The sequence below is a fragment of the Colossoma macropomum genome, unplaced genomic scaffold (assembly GCF_904425465.1).
Source record: "Colossoma macropomum unplaced genomic scaffold, Colossoma_macropomum, whole genome shotgun sequence".
NCBI lineage: Eukaryota > Metazoa > Chordata > Actinopteri > Characiformes > Serrasalmidae > Colossoma > Colossoma macropomum.
This window is the reverse complement of record NW_023496030.1, coordinates 121427-140759: the sequence shown is the minus strand read 5'-3', so window position 1 is coordinate 140759 and position 19333 is coordinate 121427. Positions and strand designations below refer to the sequence as shown.

The following is a 19333-nucleotide window of genomic DNA, read 5'->3' as shown; positions in this document are numbered from 1 at the left end:
AACAGAGCCTTGTAGAATATGATACTTTACTTTTGCAAGAACAGATGATTCGCTGTTTACGTTTACAACGTGATAGTGATCAGTCAGGTAAGAGCTATTCCTGTTACTCCTACAAGGTTTTCTAGTCTATCTAGTAAGATAGAGTGGTCTATTGTATCAAATTCCGCACTAAGATCAAGGAGGGCTAGCAAAGATGCATTTCCTTGGTCAGAGAATAATAAGAGATTTTTTTACAGTTCTCACTAGTGAGGCCTAAAACCGTACTTTTTTCCTGTAAATTTTTCATGTACTCACTATATTGCCAAAAGCTTTCCACAAGGTTTAGGAGTGTGTTTATGGGAATTTTTGACCATTCTTCCTGAAGCGCATTTGTGAGGTCAGACACTGATGTTAGACAAGAAGGCCTGGCTCGCAGTCTCCGCTCTAATTCATCCCAAACTAAGGGGCCGAGCCCAACTCCTGAAAAACAACCCCACACCATAATCCCCCCTCCACCAAACTTTACACTTGGCACAAAGCAGTCAGACAAGTACCGTTCTCCTGGCAACCGCCAAACCCAGACTCGTCCATCGGATTGCCAGATGGAGAAGCGTGATTCGTCATTCCAGAGAACACGTCTGCTCTAGAGTCCGGTGGCGGCGTGCTTTACACCACTGCATTCAACACTTTGCATTGCGCTTGGTGATGTAAGGCTTGGATGCAGCTGCTCGGCCATCGAAACCCATTCCATGAAGCTCTCTACGCCCTGTTCTTGAGCTAATCTGAAGGCCACATGAAGTTTGGAGGTCTGTAGCGATTGACTCTACAGAAAGTTGGCGACCTTTGTGCTCTATGCGCCTCAGCATCCGCTGACCCTGCTCTGTCATTTTACATGGATGCCTAGGTGCTTGGTTTTTTACACCTGTGGCCATGGATGTGATTGGAACACCTGAATTCAATTATTTGGATGGGTGAGTGAATACTTTTGGCAGTATACTGTATATGATTCCTCTGTAAATAGGAACTTAGTTGCCACAGCTTTTTCAAAGATCTTTGATATAAAAGGAAGATTTGAGATAGGTCTATAATTTGATAGTTTGCAGGGATCAAGATTAGCTTTCTTAATCAGAGGTCTAATTACTGCTAGTTTAAGAGTTTTTGGAATATAGCCATGGCTAAGAGAGGAGTTCATTATTGACAGAATAGGCTTGGTTATTTCTGGCAGAGTTTCTTTGAGTAAACTTGTTGGAATTGGATCTAATATGCAAGTTGAAGATTTTAAAGAGGAAATAATTTTAACTAGGGATGATCCGATCTAAAAGATTGGTATCAGGGCCGATCAAGGCGTTTTTAACTGATCGGCGTCGGCTTTATTTAGCATGAATCTATGCCCAATCCTTTGTTTTACATCAGCGGTCACATGGGTGTCGTAGCAGAGAGCACAATTTGTGGCAGGACGCTGCTAAAATGTCTGCCTTGTGGAAATATTTTAAAGTGGAGAACGAAACCAGTCCAGCAGCCACATGTAATGTATGCAGTGAGAGCTACGTTCAATACTACCAATTTGATACGGCACCTAAAAAGTAAACACTTAGTGGAATACAGTGAATTTACTCCGGTAACTCAGGCAAAGGCTGCACCAAACAACACACTAGAGCAAACTTTTGAAAGAACAGAGAAGTTTTCTCGAGACTTCGACGTGGCCAAAAAGCTTACTGAGAGAGTAATCAAGTTCATCGCTTTAGATTACCAGCCTATCGCTGTGACCAGCTATGTATCGCCATCTTTTGGAGCTTTTGGAGCCACGCTACACACTACCTTCTCGACACTACATTTCAGACACAGCCATACTGAAGCTTTACAACAAGGTTTGTGACCACATATGAGGTCTTTTATCAGATGCGAGTGCTACTAGCTTTACCACAGACATTTGGAGCTCTTATGTTTCCCCAGTGTCATTACTTAGCCTCACGGCACACTGGATTGACTCAACTTTTGATGTAAGGCGTTGTTCAGGTGCAAAGTTGCCTCGCAGAGCAAACAATCCAAAGGTCAGACAATCCACTACAGTACTGGAAGGCACATGCTGTACGATTTCCCTCACTGGCTGCCATTGCAAACAAATTTCTCTGTGCCCCCTGTACAAGTGTGGACAGTGAGAGATTCTTTAGTGCAGCCTCAAACGACATTGATGAGAAGAGGACCCGGCTGTTCCCTAATGCGGCAGAGATGCTAATTTTCCTCAAAAAAACCCTTCACTTCATTTTGAAGTGAAAGAGTGTAGATAACTGAATGAGAGAAAGAAAAAAACTGTAGCAACTCCAGTAAAAGTACTTTAAGAATTGGCCTTCCCTGATAACAAAAAAGTACAATTATTTTGATATTCAGGTTTTACTGTAATGCTGTTACTCTAATAAGTAGAAACATATATTGTTCTTTTATTTTCAAGTTAAGCTGCTACACCACTTAAGTGGAATTGAGATGGCATGACTGTGAATGTTAAGCTATTACAACACTTATTATAATTATAGTACTCATTTTAATGTTTTAGTTTTACTACTGCAATGCTGCACTAAGTTGAATTCATCTATTTATAAAGACATCTTTTAGTTTGTTTACTTTGTTATTTTGTTAAAATAAAAAAAAAAGCATTAAGCAACAGCTTGAATGCAGGCATTTTTTTTCTTAATGCACTACAGAGCTATTCAGTTGTGAAGCATTTTAATAAATGTAATGTACTTGAATTTTGCACTGTGCGACAGTATTATTTAGGAAAATACAAGTATTGGTTCAAGACTCGCTATTGGAAGATGGTCGGTATTAGAAGACTTGGATCGAGATCGGGGGCAGAAAAACTTGATCGGGACATCCCTTATTTTAACTAGCTCAGTTTGTTGAAGTTAGGTAAATGATTCCAGCCCCTTTGCAGTAGTTACAATCATCTCAAGATCTGGAATGACAGCAGGTTTGTAGAGTTTAACTGTGCTTTTTGAAAATTTTGCCTTCAATTTTAGTATTGAAAAAAATTATAAAATCATTGCTGCTGGAGGCTGATGGCATCTGGGGTTCAGTGCCTGTTTAGTTTTTAGTCAATTTAGAAATTGTGCTAAATAATAATCTAGGATTATTCTTATTATTTTCAATGAGAGAGGAAAGATCTAGGAGTCTATAAGGCTCTCCCTCCAGGCGGACTGGAATACTTCTAGTTTACTCAGGGGCCGTTTTCGTTCTAGTTGTCTGAGAACATCTGTTTTAAAGCTTGAGTATGATCATTGTACCTCCGCCCAATGACAGCTGGGATAGGCTCCAGCACCCCACCGCGACCCAGAAGGATAAGCGGTTTAGAAGATGGATGGATGGATGGATGATCATTGTACCATTGGGCAAGCTTTTTTTCTTTTTAATGGAGCCACATTATCTAGAATAGAATGAAAAGTATCCTCTAAGCACTGATCATAATGTCTAATTCGGTAAGATTAGATGGACAGCTAATAATTGTAGGAGGTTTCTGATAAAGCTACCAGCTGTGAAGGAAGTTATAGTCCGCTTAACACAATTGAATGGTGATAAACGTATATTACGACTAAAGCGAATTTCCTATGAGAGTACGTAATGATCTGAGACTGCTGTGCTTTGGGGCAGAATGGCTAAATGATCTATGTTTAACACCAAAGATCAAAATTAAGTCAAGAGTGTAGCTGCAATAATGAGTAGGCCCCTTTATATTTTGAGTGAAACCTACCGAGTCTACGATAGATATAAATGCTTTACTTAGTGGATCTTGTGGTTTATCAAAGTGGATCTCTGAAAGTTATTATTTTGTTTGAAAGCGTTATTACACTTGATCTGAAAATTCCAGTAAGAATGAGAATATGACCCTTGCAGTCTATAGATTGTAATTAGTGAAAAGGAATTCTTATTTGTTCCTCGATCACTGATATTAAGAAAAAGATTTTCAAAAGAAGAGAATTCGTAGCCTACTTTCTGGTTCACGCCTAAAGCTTTTGTATAATGGTTGCTATACCTTCACCCCGGCCGTGGGCTATGTGCATAATTGTAGCCTGTGGGGGTGGCTTCATTTAGAGCAAAGTATTTATCAGGTCTAATCCACGTTTCTGTGAGGCAAATCAAAATCATGATCAGTAATAATTTCATTTACAACAGCGGCCTTAAATGTAAGAGATCTTATGTTAAGCAGCCCTAGCTTTAGACCAAAGGTGCTGTCACTGAAAACTTACTACAAACCTGGCCTTGGCCCTGGTTTGTCAGTGACTGACTGTCCTATACTGACGGCTATCTGAGAAACTATGAGCTATGAGCGGGAGGAGGACGAGGACGATGGTGCCGGCCATGAGAGGCACGAGCGAGTCCCGAGGTCCGCCACCCGAGCCCCCCCCCCCGGTACGCAGTGAGGCCGCTTCACTACACCTCACGTTCGACCCAGGCAGCCGAGCTGCAAGCTAGGGGCGGTGACGGGGAGGCGGAGCAGTGAGCTCTCGTTCCCTCTTGGCACAGGTGCTCACGCTGCCCTTACTGAGAGCCAGCTGATGCTGATCTGGCTGGCAGCATGAGCGCCTTTTACAAGAGCTGAGAGGGACAAGCAGCAGCAGAGAACTGAAGAGCTGAAAAGCTTGAGTAAAAAGACTGAAAAGTCTAGTTAGTTGAAAGCCACTGGAAAGTGGCCAGCTTAGCAGAGCTTTGATTATTTGGTTTTGTTTGCTTTGTGTTTATTTGGGAAATAAAATATGGCTGCTGCAACACTGAACCCTGCCTCCAGCGTCCTCCTTGAGCGGGCTGTAGCACATGCCGTGCTACAGTTATCTTTAATTATTTCTGATTTCCACAGACAAACGTCATTAGTACCTACATGAATAATTATCCTCAAATATCTACAGCTAGCTTGCAGCTTCAGTTTCTGTCTAATGTCCGGTGCCCTGGCTCCTGGTATACAGCTAACTGCTACTGGCACCCCTAAAGAAGAAGGTATTTTCTTGTGCCATAAAATAGAATTACCTATAACCAGAGCTCTTTCAACAGGCAGCTCAGAGGGTGTCTCACTGAGTGAGGCGAACCTGTTGGACATGTGAATGGGAGATGAGTGGTGCTTGCGTAGGGTAGCTTTAGCTTTGCGACTATGCCGCCACCCATTTGCCCCACTGTGAGGGCTCTGCTGCCGGAGTCGTGCTCGCTCTCCATGAGGTACCCAGAGCTTCTAACATCGAGTCTGAACCCTGCTGACTATCCCTGCTCTTTTCTAACACCTCTAACTGTATAATCTTCTCTGTGAAGCACGAAACTAACTTACACTCACACAAACGAAGCTAGTATCGCTGTGTCATTAGTGACGGAGAGAGAAGCATAGCTAAACATACTGCACTCAGGGCAAAGCAACAGCTTGCGATCTGTCATACTGATACTTACCTTGTAAGTAAGTAATGTTAAATTCCACATTGAGTACAAAATTCCGACATGTAAAACTCTAAACGGTCTCATTCCTCTGTACCACAGTGAACTTATCTCTACCAGATAACCATCATGCTTACCTAGGTCACTAGGCGCCAAGTCACTGTTAGTACCTGAAATTAATAAAGTTACATTGCATTAGTGACCACTGCCCTATCGGATACATTATAAACACCAGCATAAAAGTCAGTCTCTAAAAGTCAGGCTCTCGGACGGTAATTAGAAAAAAAATTAAGCATTTTAATGTCCAATCATTTTTAAATGACCTGCGCTTGACTTAGCATTAGACCATTTTAGCAACACATTCTTGCCGGTGCTGAACATGCGTGTGCCTTATAAAAATGTTCAAGATCAAATTCCTGGTTCAACACTGAAATATCTTACTTGCTCAATGCAAGAAATAAAGCATAGGGCTTTGCATGAAGAAATGGAGACAGAGACCAATGGCTTACATTCAGACAGCTAAGGAATAAATGCACTTCCTACATTAGAAAAGCCAAAGTAGAATATTACTTTGTTATTTTCAAATTCAACTTCAGATTCATTCAGATTCTGGAAGCCTATTTCACCCCATATTCCAACCCATATCTTGCAGTCTGTTATACTGTTACAGTATACACCGTATGCTGTATGACATGATGGCTTTGTGTCAGAAGACACATTGGCTTCTTTTTATCCATAAAGCTTTTGCTGGCCATATGCCATTGTACATCACAAAAATACTCAGTGTATATAATGCAATTTTTCAGACTTGTTCCAGTGATTGGATTAGCCTTCAGGTGCCAAGAGTTTTAACTGAACAATACACTTTTAAGATTTTACAATCTCATGTTCCACTTCTCCTATTTCTGCAATCCCTGATTTCTGGATAGGTTCGGCTACATTGTAAATCATTTGCACCCCCTAATAAAGGTTGTTTGGTTGACATCAGTGGGTAGAGCCCTGTCATGCAAAGGCCCCAAGCTTTGGAGTAACCTTCCAGTCAGTTTCTGGGACTCAGACACAGACATGCTTTTTGAGTCTAGACCAAGAACCTACTTGTTTAGTTAAGCCCTTGTTAATTACTTTTTCCTTATATATGAAAGGTGCATATCGGAGTGTTCATGAACATAGAGTTTTATAGTAAAACTGAGAATGTTGGTGCTGTCATCCTGCTGTTCTCACACCCTCAAACAAGTTTGTTGACGGTGGAGCAGATGGGTGCTGATATCTCAGTGAGGACTTGTGTCTTGCAATGACTGGCTCTCCCTTTTTAGTTAATAGGTAGTCCTGCTGGAGTCACTGCTTGTACTCTGTTAATGAGTGCAAGCAGTGACTCCGTATATTGTTTTCAATCATCCCAAATAGAGCTGTCTGTGTGCTTTTTTTGCTGAGGTGAACAACTGCCGATTCTGTGCGGTCTGATGCTTTTGCTTCATCTTCCTTGATCAGATGCCTCTGCCTGCCCATTTTCTGTAGCATTTGAAAGAGCCCAACTGCATGCCTGTTATCCTTCTGATGATAATAGTGCATGCACAGACTATTCATGTTGTCTCATTTGTTTAGCTAAAGAAATTATGTGAATGTATCATAAATATAATACGTCATCCAACCCCACATTACCCTTGTAGCTCCAGTACAAAACTGAAGAAGCAACTTTCAGGCACCAAATTATGGTTAATTGACTGCATTTGGGCTAAAGGGGAAGTTTTGCGAATTTCATTGTGGTTATACCATTGCTTTGTCAAATTAAACCACATAACTACAAGCTTGAATAGCTGAATTATATTATAGTGTGACTGTGCTATGTTGTGGTTTGTGGATTGTTCAGTGCAGCGAAGGTGTTTTTGATGCGCTCTCTGGAGATGCGGCAGCGTGTGCTAGGCACAGATCACCCAGACTGTGCTCAGTCTCTGAACAACCTGGCCGCCCTGCACTGCGAGAGGAGAGATTACGAGAAAGCTGAGAAGCTGTATGAAAGAGCGCTGGACATCCGCAAACAAGCACTCGCTCCTGACCACCCCTCACTGGCCTACACCCTCAAACATCTTGCTATGCTCTACAAACGCAGGGTAAGACATAGTGATGCTCTGTTTTACCACAATATGATATTACAGCAGAAGTGTGCTGTGAGAAAGCATAAGCCACCTATCCTTTTTTTCATATGGCCAATAAGAGATCACTGGCCACTATGAATATTTGGTCAAAGATGATCTAACTAGTTATAGAATACAGCGGGAACATTTTCAATCCAAAGAACCTGGATTAAAACATGCAATTAAAGCAGCAAACATTACGGTCCAACCTCTTCTGTGCCAGTGGAGGGCCTTTTTAGAGAACATAAATGGTGGGCAGTCAGAATTTTGACAAAGGATGCCATTCGTTATGATGGTTGATGATGGATCTCCAAAGAAGATGCCTGCTACATAACATAACATTTTGCATACATGCCCCAACTGTAGATAACTTTGGACCTGAGCTCCAAACATAATCTTCTGATCTGAGGGCAAATGCTTTGCCAACAGGGTTACTGTCTGCGCAGTACCATTTGTGAGGAAATGCACACTCACCAAACACTTTTAGGAACACCTGTACACCTACTCATTCATGCAATTATATAATCTGCCAATTTTGTGGCAGCAGTGCAGTGCATAAAGTCAAGCAGATATGGGCCAGCAGTTTCAGGTAATGTTCACATCAACCATCAGAATGGGGAAAAATGTGATCTCAGTGATTTTAACTGTGGCATGATTTTTGGTGCCAAATGGGCTGGTTTCAGTATTTCTAAAACTACTGATCCCCTGGAATTTTCAGACTCAATAGTCTCTAGAGTTTACTCAGAATGGTCAATAGAGAAAAAACATCCAGTGAGCGGCAGTTGGATAGAAACACCTTGTTGACGAGAAAGGTCAACAGAGAATAGCTAGACTGGTTCAAGCTGACGGAAAGGCTACAATTAGGCAGATAACCATTCTGTATAATTGTGTACACGTCGAACCTTGAGGCAGATGGGTCACAACAGCAGACATCAGTTCCACTTCTGTCATCTGAGAACAGAGAGCTGAGGCTGCTCACCAAAACCAGACAATTGAAGGCTGGAAAAACATAGCCTAGTCTGATGAATCTCAATTTCTGCACAAAGATAGTACGGTCAGAATTTTGTGCCAATAGCATGAATACATGGACTCAACCTACTTGTGTCAGCAGTCTAGGCTGATAGAGGTGTAGCGAGTGTTTTCTGACACACTTTAGGTTTATTAATACTTATGTGTTATTGATTTTCTCTTCTGCACATTTTAATGCACAATTATGGAGTATTTGTTAAATTTAAGATATTGGGGGGAAATAAACATAAAATATACTTAGCAAATGAAAATAAACTGTGCACTTCTGTAGAAAAATGCCATATATAAGTTTGTTCCTTGTGGCAATGTGTTAACTTATTTTCAATTAATAAAACGTTATTTGATTGGTCAGTGTTTAAACCTTTGACGGTTTGAACTGTGTTTGAACTATGTGTTAAACTGGATGTCATTTGGAACTTTTTAAAATCTATTTTAGTCATAGCAAGAGATAATAATTTTTTCATAACTGACACAAGATTTAGCATTGTAGTTTCCACTTGAGACCAAATGTAGCATACTCCCTGAAAGTGGCTGAGAAACAGTTATGTTATAGTTGTGTTGTAGCTCCCTCTATTGGTGGATTTGTGAAACCTAGATTACCTGATATCTTTTTTTCTTGTTTGTATATCACTCAGCGTCAGAAATATTAAGTAGTACAGTCTTAAGTAGTGCAGTACTTGTCTTGTGACACTGCATGTTTCTGTTGTTTCAGTGCAGTATAACCAGGCCCTTATGTGTGTGCTTGGGTTTGTGTGTTTACTGTTTTGTTCTCCTTATATATAGTATTTTGTTTGTGTGTTTTGTAGGGGAAGCTGGAGAAGGCAGTACCTCTATATGAGCTGGCTCTAGAGATCAGAGAGAAGAGCTTTGGGCCCAAACACCCCAGTGTGGCTACAGCGCTGGTTAACCTAGCTGTGCTGTACTGCCAGCTGGTAAGACAAGAAACCACATCAGGCACCATTTCTCTGTTCACACTCATGAAAAAGAAAGATTCTAAATTCAGTTTATTAGTTTTTATTTGAAATAACAAGCACAATCACTGTGATAACATAAAGACTTGAAAATGGGACAAAAAATTAACATTTAAAAATTTGCCAGGAAATCATACAATGAGGAGGTAAGAGAAGCAAAGAGGAGCCCAAAGTTGATAGTTTCCAAACTGCACAGTTCAGTATAAGGTTAGGGTTTTGAAATTTCAAAAGTAGAAACCTTTTGCAACAGTCCCACAAAAGTCTCTGAATCCACAAAATGAAGGAGCATAGAAAAAAACTTTTGCAAAATGTTATTGGAATTACAAATGCAATTGTGTAAGGTGGTCACATGAGACAAAAACTGTAGTTTTTGGTCATGCACACAATCACGGCTGACAAAAATAAAAACTGTAACCAGTGAAAAGCACCTGATACCCACCATCAAATATGGTGCCGGATCATTGATGCATTTGGGGATGTTTTGCTACTAATGGTCTTAGGGGCTTTTGTTAAAATTCGTAGCATAATAAGTCCAACAATGAATTCCATTTAATACCAGGTTTTAGCCTAAAATCTGTCTCTGCCAGAATGCTGGAACTTCTGGCAAGTACCCTTGGCCATCAGGAAGATAGTGACCCAAAACAGAAAGGCCCTCACGGTCTCCAGATTTGAACCTAACTCAAAACCTGTGGTGTGTATTAAAGAGGGCAGTGCAAGTGAAGACTCAAGAATATTAAGAAACTGGAAATGTTCTGCATAGAGGAGATCCCTCAACAAGTGTTCTCCAACCTTGTTAAGTTTTACAGAAAGTGGCTCAGTGCTGCTGTTCTTGCCAGGAGACACTAAATATTAATGATCGGGTTTTTTTGAAAAAAAAAAGTTACTAAAGAAATCTTTTTTATTCCAAAACACAGGATAAAAATAAAAATATGCATCTTACCCATTTGTTTAAGCCCAAAAAAATTTGTAAAATTGCAAAATGTGTAGTTTGTTTAGCTCATTTTCATGAAGTATGCCAATAATTCTGATGGTCTGGATTTCAAATGTTTAAATTTAGCAGCTGCCCAGTGGCTTCTGGTATCAAGTTATCAGGTTTTTTCTAAGTACAAGGAAACACATTGAAATGATTGTTTGTGGTAACTAGTAGAGATGAAGCAGATTAGGTTGAGATACACTGAAATTAACATTTTAATGTTAACCTGGTGTCTGTGTGTTCATATTTGTTTTGTATTACTGTGTATTGCAGAAGAAGCACAGTGAGGCTTTACCATTATATGAGCGGGCTCTCAAAGTATATGAAGACAGCCTTGGCCGACAGCACCCTCGAGTAGGAGAGACACTCAAAAATCTGGCAGTACTCAGGTTTGCCTCATCTCGTTTGATCTAATTACCTTCAGTAGCAGAGACCCTTAAGGAGAACTTAATGAGTTGCCAAATCTAGTTTTCTCTCTCTCTGTCTTCCCTCTCTTCATGTGCTTCTCCTGAAGTTATGAGGAAGGGGATTTTGAGAAGGCTGCTGAGCTGTACAAACGAGCCATGGAAATAAAGGAGGCAGAGCCATCTCTGGTTTGTGGGAAAGCCCTCTCCCGGCACTCTTCCAGCAGTGACACCTTTAGCCTACGAGGCCCCGCCCTCCTACCTCACACCTCTAGGTGATCTCTGGTACATAAAACTGCTTCGTACAGCCCAGGTGACCACTGACTTGCAGTGATCAAGAAGTACCAACCTTGGTATGTTCATTAAGCTGCATGAAATTACGCATGGGATGAACTTTGAACAAAGTTTCCATTTAATGACCACTTGGCGCGCCATCTACTTTATAGGCCCTTGTAGCTTATATAAAAAGTAGCCCATCTGTTGTCATGCACAATTTATTAGTCACCCTCTACATCATTTATCATTTGTCAGTTTCTGACTAGAGCTTTACTCCAAACCTGAATACAGCCTGGGAGTCCAAACCTGAAATGAGCCTAAGAAAATATGAAAGGAGGAAGGATGAACAAAGTAAGGAGAAAAACTAAAGTATGGGCTGTGAAAACCCAAATGTGAAATTTAAACCCAAGAGACATGTTAAAAATGACATCTGTACCTTTCCAACTCGATGTGAGTAATTGGGTTGTGTCGGATTTAAACAAATATTTTAAGCTCTTTTTCTGACCACAGATCCAATGCAGATCAGGTAGTATTTGGGTGGTTAACTATTTTGAGCGCAGCCTTGACAAAAACATGGTAGTGTGGTGCTTAGACATGGGCTGGTATTCTATGGAGTTACTTTTGTGCCAGAAGTTTCAAACAAAATAATAAAATCGATGAGCAAAATATTCAAATGTTGACATTTTTTCAAATAGATTCCTACTCATTTTCTCTCATTCTGATATAAATTTATTACTAATTTTGCCCTTTTTTGCTGTCATTTTTTTCTATTTGATGATTTTGCAGATATATTTTTGTTTCTGAAATTTTTCTTTTGCTTCTGACTTTTGGCACTTTTTACCAGGGGGCAGGTCTTAAAAGAGGGCGTTCATGTGCACTTTCTATTGGTCTACTGATTCTGAACATGCCCCCAGCTTGGCGGAACACACCGTACTGAGTTCTTGTGTTGGTCCAGTGTTGTACTAATTTCTGACGTTAGGAGCAATGTGGGTCATTAAATTATTAATGTAATATATTTGTGGGTCCTGAATAAAAGGATATCTGTTATGTCTGGCACTGATGAACATAAACTTAGTTGTTTACGAATGAACAAAGCTGAACCACCTTTCATAGGAATCTGTGGTATTTTGTGCTTTGTTTTTGCCAGTGCTACTTTATTTCTCTGGACTCACAGCACCACAGATTCTGCAATTTCCTGACCTGCTCATTAATCAGCTGATGAGTTGGATCAGGTGTTACAAGGCAAGGAAGCAGGGTTACTGATTTAAACAGCTGCAAAGCTCACCTAGTTAGCCCTTTAGCGGATACTACAAAGCTGGAAAGATGATACAGCTTTATTCAACAGCCAAGTTTACCTAAAATATAAATATATACGTGTGTGTGTACGTATGTGTGTGTGTACGTATGTGTGTGTGTGTATATATATATATATATATATATATATATATACACACACACACACACACACACACACACACACACACACACACACTTACGCATTACACCTACAGGAGCTTTTATGACATCCCATTCTAAATCTATAGGCATTACTATGGAGCTTCACTTCATTTGACGCTTGGCATTGTGCTTGGTGATGTAAGGCTTGCATGCAGCTGCTCGGCCATGAAAACCCCAGTTTTTGTACTGATGTTATGCCAGAGGAGGTTTGAAACTCTGCCATTATTTAGTCAATAGATCGTTGGGGACTTTTATGCATTATGTGTTGAGCACTTACTAACCCTGCTTTGTAATTTTACGTGGTCTGCCACTTCTTTGCTGAGTTGCTGTGGTTCCTAAATGCTTCCACTTTTCAATAATACCACTCAGTTGGAATATGTGTAAAAAAGTTATTATTTACAATAATCGACATAAACAAGTATTCCACCAAGAAATGTACTTCCTTTAGAATGTGGACTGCCACATGGACTGCTGAATGAGGAGAAGAATGTTTGGTAGTTCATTGCTGTATAATGCAGTCAGCTTTTTAACTTGTGTCATATAACAATGAACATATGATAACAAAGCACTTTTTAATGCAAAAACTTTCGCTTTATAAGTTACCAAATTATCACTGCAAGTCTTATTTAGCACCAAGCCAGCGGTGCCTCTCTTCTCGTGCTGGGGCTGAATCTTAAATGGCTCTCTGCTTTCTACATAGTGCACTACATAAGAATTTGAATACTGGATCCTGCACCCCAGCAGTGCAAAGTACAGCTAAGTAATAGTCATTTGGGACTCAGCCACATCCTAACTTGACAAATGATGCACTGTTTGGCTGTAGAGGCTAGAATTTCCGAACTTTTATAGCTAGCATACTATTTTGGGAGTATGGAGCCGTTTGGGATTCAGCCTGGGTTTGACACAACTTCTGTCTGAAATGTGAACATTTGAAGCATGTAATCCATTTAAGTTATGTTTTTTGACTTTCATATTGACATTTTACAGTTAATTATATCGTAAGTACCTTAACTCAAGCCTGTGATATTAATGTGTAGTTTAGGCTCTTAGCTATCTTTTAGCCTCTTAGCTAGCTGACCAGATGTTCTAGTTAATAAAATCGCCAGCCCTCAATTTAAACAAAAACGTGTTCTTACTTCATCAATACACCGATCAGGCATAACATTATGACCACCTCCTTGTTTCTATGCTCTTTGTCCATTTTATCAGTAGTTGTACAATAACAGACTGTCGTCCATCTGTTTCTCTGCATACTTTGTTAGCCCCCTTTTAGCCTGTTCTTCAGTGGTCAGGACCGCCATGGACCCTCACAGAGCAGGTACTATTTGGGTGGTGGATCATTCTCAGCACTGCAGTAACACTGACGTGGTGGTGGTGTGTTAGTGTGTGTTGTGCCGGTACGAGTGGAACAGCAGTGCTGCTGGAGTTTTTAAACACTGTGTCCACTCACTGTCCACTCTATTAGACACTTTTACCTTATCAGTCCACCTTGTAGATGTAAAGTCAGAGATGATAGCTCATTTGCTGCTGCACAGTTTGTGTTGGTCATCCTCTAGTCCTTCATCAGTGGTCACAGGACGCTACCCACAGGACGCTGTTGGTTGGATATTTTTGGTTGGTGGACTATTCTCAGTCCAGCAGTGACATTGAGGTGTTTAAAACCTCCAGCAGCTGTGGAGGTGCTGTGTCTGATCCACTCATACCAGCACAACACACACTAACACACCACCACCACATCAGTGTTACTGCAGTGCTGAGAATGATCCACCACCCAAATAGTACCTGCTCTGTGAGGGTCCATGGGGGTCCTGAGCACCGAAGAACAGGGTAAAAGGGGGCTAACAAAGTATGCAGAGAAACAGATGGACTACAGTCTGTAATTGTAGAACTACAAAGCGCTCTTATATAGTAAGTGGAGCTGATAAAATGGACAATGAGCGTAGAAACAAGGAGGTGGTCATAAGGTTATTCCTGATCGGTGTATACTCGGTGGTCCATGCGAGCAGTGTAAGAGTCAAAGATTATTCCATTGACAGCACAAGGTTTTTTTCCGTGGCATGGTAATACACAGTTCAGTTGCTGTGAAGCGTTCAAAGGTGTGCGTATATTGTGGATTTTACAACAGCTTCCAATGCGGCTCAGCCAATCAGATTTTAGGACCAGAACTGTCCATTTATATATATATATATATATATATATATATATATATATATATACACACACACACACATATATATGTATTACACAGCTTGACCCAGGACATTGATAAATATGACAAACATTGCTCATAAGGGTGGACATGTCAACGCAGTCATCTCTGGCAGTACTATGCTCAGTACAAATCACTCCTACCATGTTTGAAGCAGATCACGGCTCATGGAGTGGGCATGGTTACATGTTTAGAAGACCCGTCACTCCAAATTAGTTGACAAATAGAGAGTGCAGGTGAATGACCTCCTCTAAAAAGCAGCCCATGTTAAAAAGTGTCAAAAGTCAGAAGCAAAAAGAAAAATTTCAGAAGCAAAAGAGCAATTACAGATGCAAAAAATATAATAGCAAAATCAACAAATTGAAAAAAAACACAAAAATGGGCAAAATAAGTAATACATTTATATCAGAATGAGAGAAAATGATAATGAGATGAGAATAATCTTTTTGAAAATGTTTTGGAAAAAAGTTTGATTTAACTCTCATTTTTTGTATTTGCAACATATTTTGGACATTTTAATACTTAATGATTTTTATTATTTTATTTGAAACTTTTGGCACAAAATTAGCTCCACAGTGTTCGGTAATGCAGTATACCACACTAATTTTACCACAGTATGCAACAAGTAATGTTATCATGGACACTATAATATACCATCGCTGCAGTTCAGTCAAACATGCTTCAGTTTCTCAAAAGGTTTTTGTAGAGACGAGGACTAGTTCTGTTTTCTCAAGCTACTGATATGTTGTCGCACTTTGTGGTACACTCCCTCTTCTGAGGAACTTGTACAGAATCACAACAACCAGCACAGCAGAAGGAGGAGCAGACTGAGGTCTGTTAATTCTTCAGAATGGCCTTAACCATCTTGGAGAAGGAAAATAATGTTAAGTCCCACAAATACATGTATGTTTGCAGTCAAAAACTTTGTCTGTATAAAGTAGAAGACATTAAACATACCAAACTTCACCTTACTTGAGCGCCTGGGGCCGTATTACAGAAGGTCTCAAAGTCTAATGGGGATCCTAAAAATAAACAAAAAAAAAAAAAGAGTTGAAGTGATGCCTTCTTTGCCTGTGAAGGGCATTAGTTTCATTTTGGGAATTGATTTAGCAGGAGATCAGGTCTGTGTGACACCAGTGGTGAGCAATATTTGAAAGGGGCACAGAAGCATATGAAAGGCTATTATGATAAAAAGGCAGTGGAAAGAGCCTTTGCAATTGGGGACAAGGTTTTAATGTTAACCCCTAAGCGAAGTGACAGTTTTAGTGCTGCTTTTAGTGGGTTATATACCATCATAAAGAAACAGAGTGATCGTAATTACATGGTTAGCACTCTTGATGGAAGGAGAAAATCTAAGGTATGTCACATTCTGCTTTAAACCTATCATGGCCATGCAACAGAGGTACTGGTTACGTCTGCATCTCCAGTGTGTAGTGAAGCTGAGTCAGAGGAGATGGTGATGGTGGAACTGGTGGTTTCAAAGCCCGGTCATTCACTGCAGTTGTGCATAGATTATCGAAAGGTGAATCAAGTGACCAAGACAGATGCTTTTCCTATTCTTTGGTTAGAGGATTGTATAGATCGTATTGGTAGAGCTCAGTATGTGTCAAAACTTGATCTGCTAAAAGGCTACTGGCAGTTTCCACTCTCAGATAGGACAAGAGAAATCTCTGCTTTTGTGACTCCTGATTCTTTAGATGTCTGCAAGGTTTTTCCTTTTGGGATGAAGAATGTACCAGCGACCTTTCAACGGTTAATGAATGAAGTCACAGCTTGCCTTAGTTATGTGGCTATTTACAACTCCATTTCCAAAAAAGTTGTGACACTGTGCAAAATGTAAATAAAAACAAATGCAGTGATTTGAAAATAATTTATACCCTATATTTCATTAAAAATAGTACAAAGACAACAAATGCTGAAACTGAGAAATTTTATCGTTTTTTGAAAAATATATTCCTATTTTGAATTTGATGCCAACAGCATGTTCCAAAAAAGTTGGGACGGGGGGAATAAAAGGCTGGTAAAATTGTGTAATGCTAAAACAAACGCCTGGTGTTTAATTGGCAACAGGTCAGTAATATGACTGAGTATAAAAAGAGCATCCCAGAGAGGCTGAGTCTTTGAGAAGTAAAGATGAGGAGGGGTTCACCACTCTGTGAAAGACTGCGCAAGCAAATAGTGCAACAATTCAAGAATAATGTTTCTCAATGTAAAATAGCAAAGAACTTTTATTTTTCATCATTTACGGCACATAATATCATTAAAAGATTCAGAGAATCTGAAGAAATCTCTGTGTTCAAGGGACAAGGCCAAAAGCAGTATTTGCTGGCCATGATCTTTGGGCCCTCAGGCGGCACTGCATTAAAAACAGACATGAATCTGTAGAGGAAATCACTGCATGGGCTCAGAAACACTCAGAAACCACTGTCTGTGAAAACAGTTTGTCGCTGCATCCATAAATGCAAGTTAAAGCTCTTAAAATGCAAAGAAGAAACCATATATAAACAGGATCCAGAAATGATGACACCTTCTCTGAGTCTGAGCTCTTTTAAAATGGACTGAGGTGAAGTGGAAAAGTGTCCTGTGGTCCGACGAATCAACATTTGAAATTTTTTTTTTGGAAATCATGGACACTGTGTCCTCTAGGATAAAGACCACTCAGCTTGTTATCAGCATACATTATGAAATGAAAAATATAGGGGTCCGGTTTTGACACCAGCAAAGATGGCGGCATAAAGGAGGTTCTCCCGAACCGACATGAGTTGAAAGCCACATAAAACTTAGAATTTTGTACTGAGTAATTTAAAACTGCGAGCAAGAAGGGGTAAAGATGGACACTAGGTTAAAGAGCAGGCAGACCACGCAACAAACGGAGGTATGTGAAGCCACAGCAGCTCTCCGGAGGATGACCGGGTCGGTGAGAGTTGTACATACGTAGGTGACGACAATGTCGATTTGGCTCTAATTCTTCGAGAATTAAGAGATTTCAGACAATGAAAAACGACTCCAGGACATTAAGGGGGTGATTACAAAAACAAACACTAGACTTGCTGAGGCGGAAAGCAGAATTGAGAAAATAGAGGAAAGAATTCAGAGTACAGAAGACATTTTAGTGGGAATGCTAAAGCTACAAACGCAATTAGAAGCTAAAATAACAGATCAAAAGGGCCACTCTAGACGCGAGAATGTCAGAATATATGGGATCCCAGAGGAAGCAGGAAAAAAGAAAGAAAGATAAAGTACAGCTGGCGCTTTTGCAAGAAACGCATCTCAGCGGCAAAGAGCACGCTAAATTAAGGGGGATGGGCTTTGAATATGTGTATTCATCTTACAAATCTTGGCACAGGAGAGGAGCGGCGGTACTACTACATAACACACTGAGGTATTAACAAATATCTGAGGTGAAGGACAAAGAAGGTAGATTTGTAATGATAACCGGAAAGATGGAAGGAACAGTAGTGAACATTTTGAATGTGTATGCTCCTCCGGGCAGTGGCTGGAATTTGTACAGAGAACTATTTAAGTTAATGGCAACAAATGCGGAGGGGATTTTGATATGCGGAGGGGACATAAATATACGTTTAAATTCAAGATTAGACTGTTCTACAAGGAATCCAGAGCTAAAACAAATTAGTAAAAAGATAACGGTATTGATGGAAGAACTTGGAGTAATAGATGTATGGAGGGAACTGTATACATCTAGCAGAGACTACACCTATTACTCCTCTCCTCATGATGTCTATTCTAGAATAGATTACTTTTTCATGTACAGTAGAGACTTACACAGGATAGAAAAATGTGACATAAGACCAATGGATATCTCTGGCCATAGTCCAGTTTATATGTCTCTCCATTTGAATAGAAAGCCACGGTCCACAATTTGGAGATTGAATTCAGGTATACTGAACAACCTCCAAACCAAGAAGCAGTTGGTTTGTTAGATGGTTGTTTCTATATAAGGTGTTATCATGATTTGGTTTGGTTTTCATAATTCAATTATTGACACGTTCCGGGCATGCGCACACATCAAAATTAATAGTTACATGTCAAAAGCATTCATTCTAGAACGTGGTACGAGACAGGGGTGTGCTGCCTCTCCTCTCCTTTTCGCCCTATTCATTGAACCATTGAGCCAGTGGATAAGACAAAACACTGAAATTAAAGGTATAGAAACAAAACTTGGGGAACATAAACTGGCTCTGTTTGTTGATGACGTACTGGTATATCTATTACAGCCCACAAAGTCCTTACCACATTTAATATCTTTTCTTGAAGAGTATGGCTTGCTCTCAGGGTATAGGCTCAATATTCAGAAGACCCAAATTATTACTTTTAATTATGATCCACCAAATCATATTAGAAGGAAGAATACATTTAACTGGGTTGCCCATTCAATCAAATATCTTGGAGTTAATTTGGTCAAGGAAACCTCAGAATTATTGAAGCTTAATTATAGCCCTGTAACTGCTAAGATTAAGTCAGATTTGTTCAGATGG

At 40.0% G+C, this 19333-nt stretch overlaps 1 protein-coding gene across 1 annotated transcript in view; it reads left to right on the top strand.

Annotated features, from left to right (window-relative positions):
- nphp3 (nephronophthisis 3) overlaps positions 1-12575 on the top strand; it is a 98324-nt gene extending 85749 nt beyond the window's left edge. The window contains exons 25-28 of the mRNA XM_036564688.1: positions 7253-7493; positions 9353-9478; positions 10764-10879; positions 11005-12575. Of these exons, the coding sequence (XP_036420581.1) occupies positions 7253-7493; positions 9353-9478; positions 10764-10879; positions 11005-11173 (652 nt within the window). The 3' untranslated portion in view covers positions 11174-12575. The remainder of the gene's footprint in view (positions 1-7252; positions 7494-9352; positions 9479-10763; positions 10880-11004) is intronic.
- The last annotated feature ends 6758 nt before the right edge of the window (positions 12576-19333 follow it).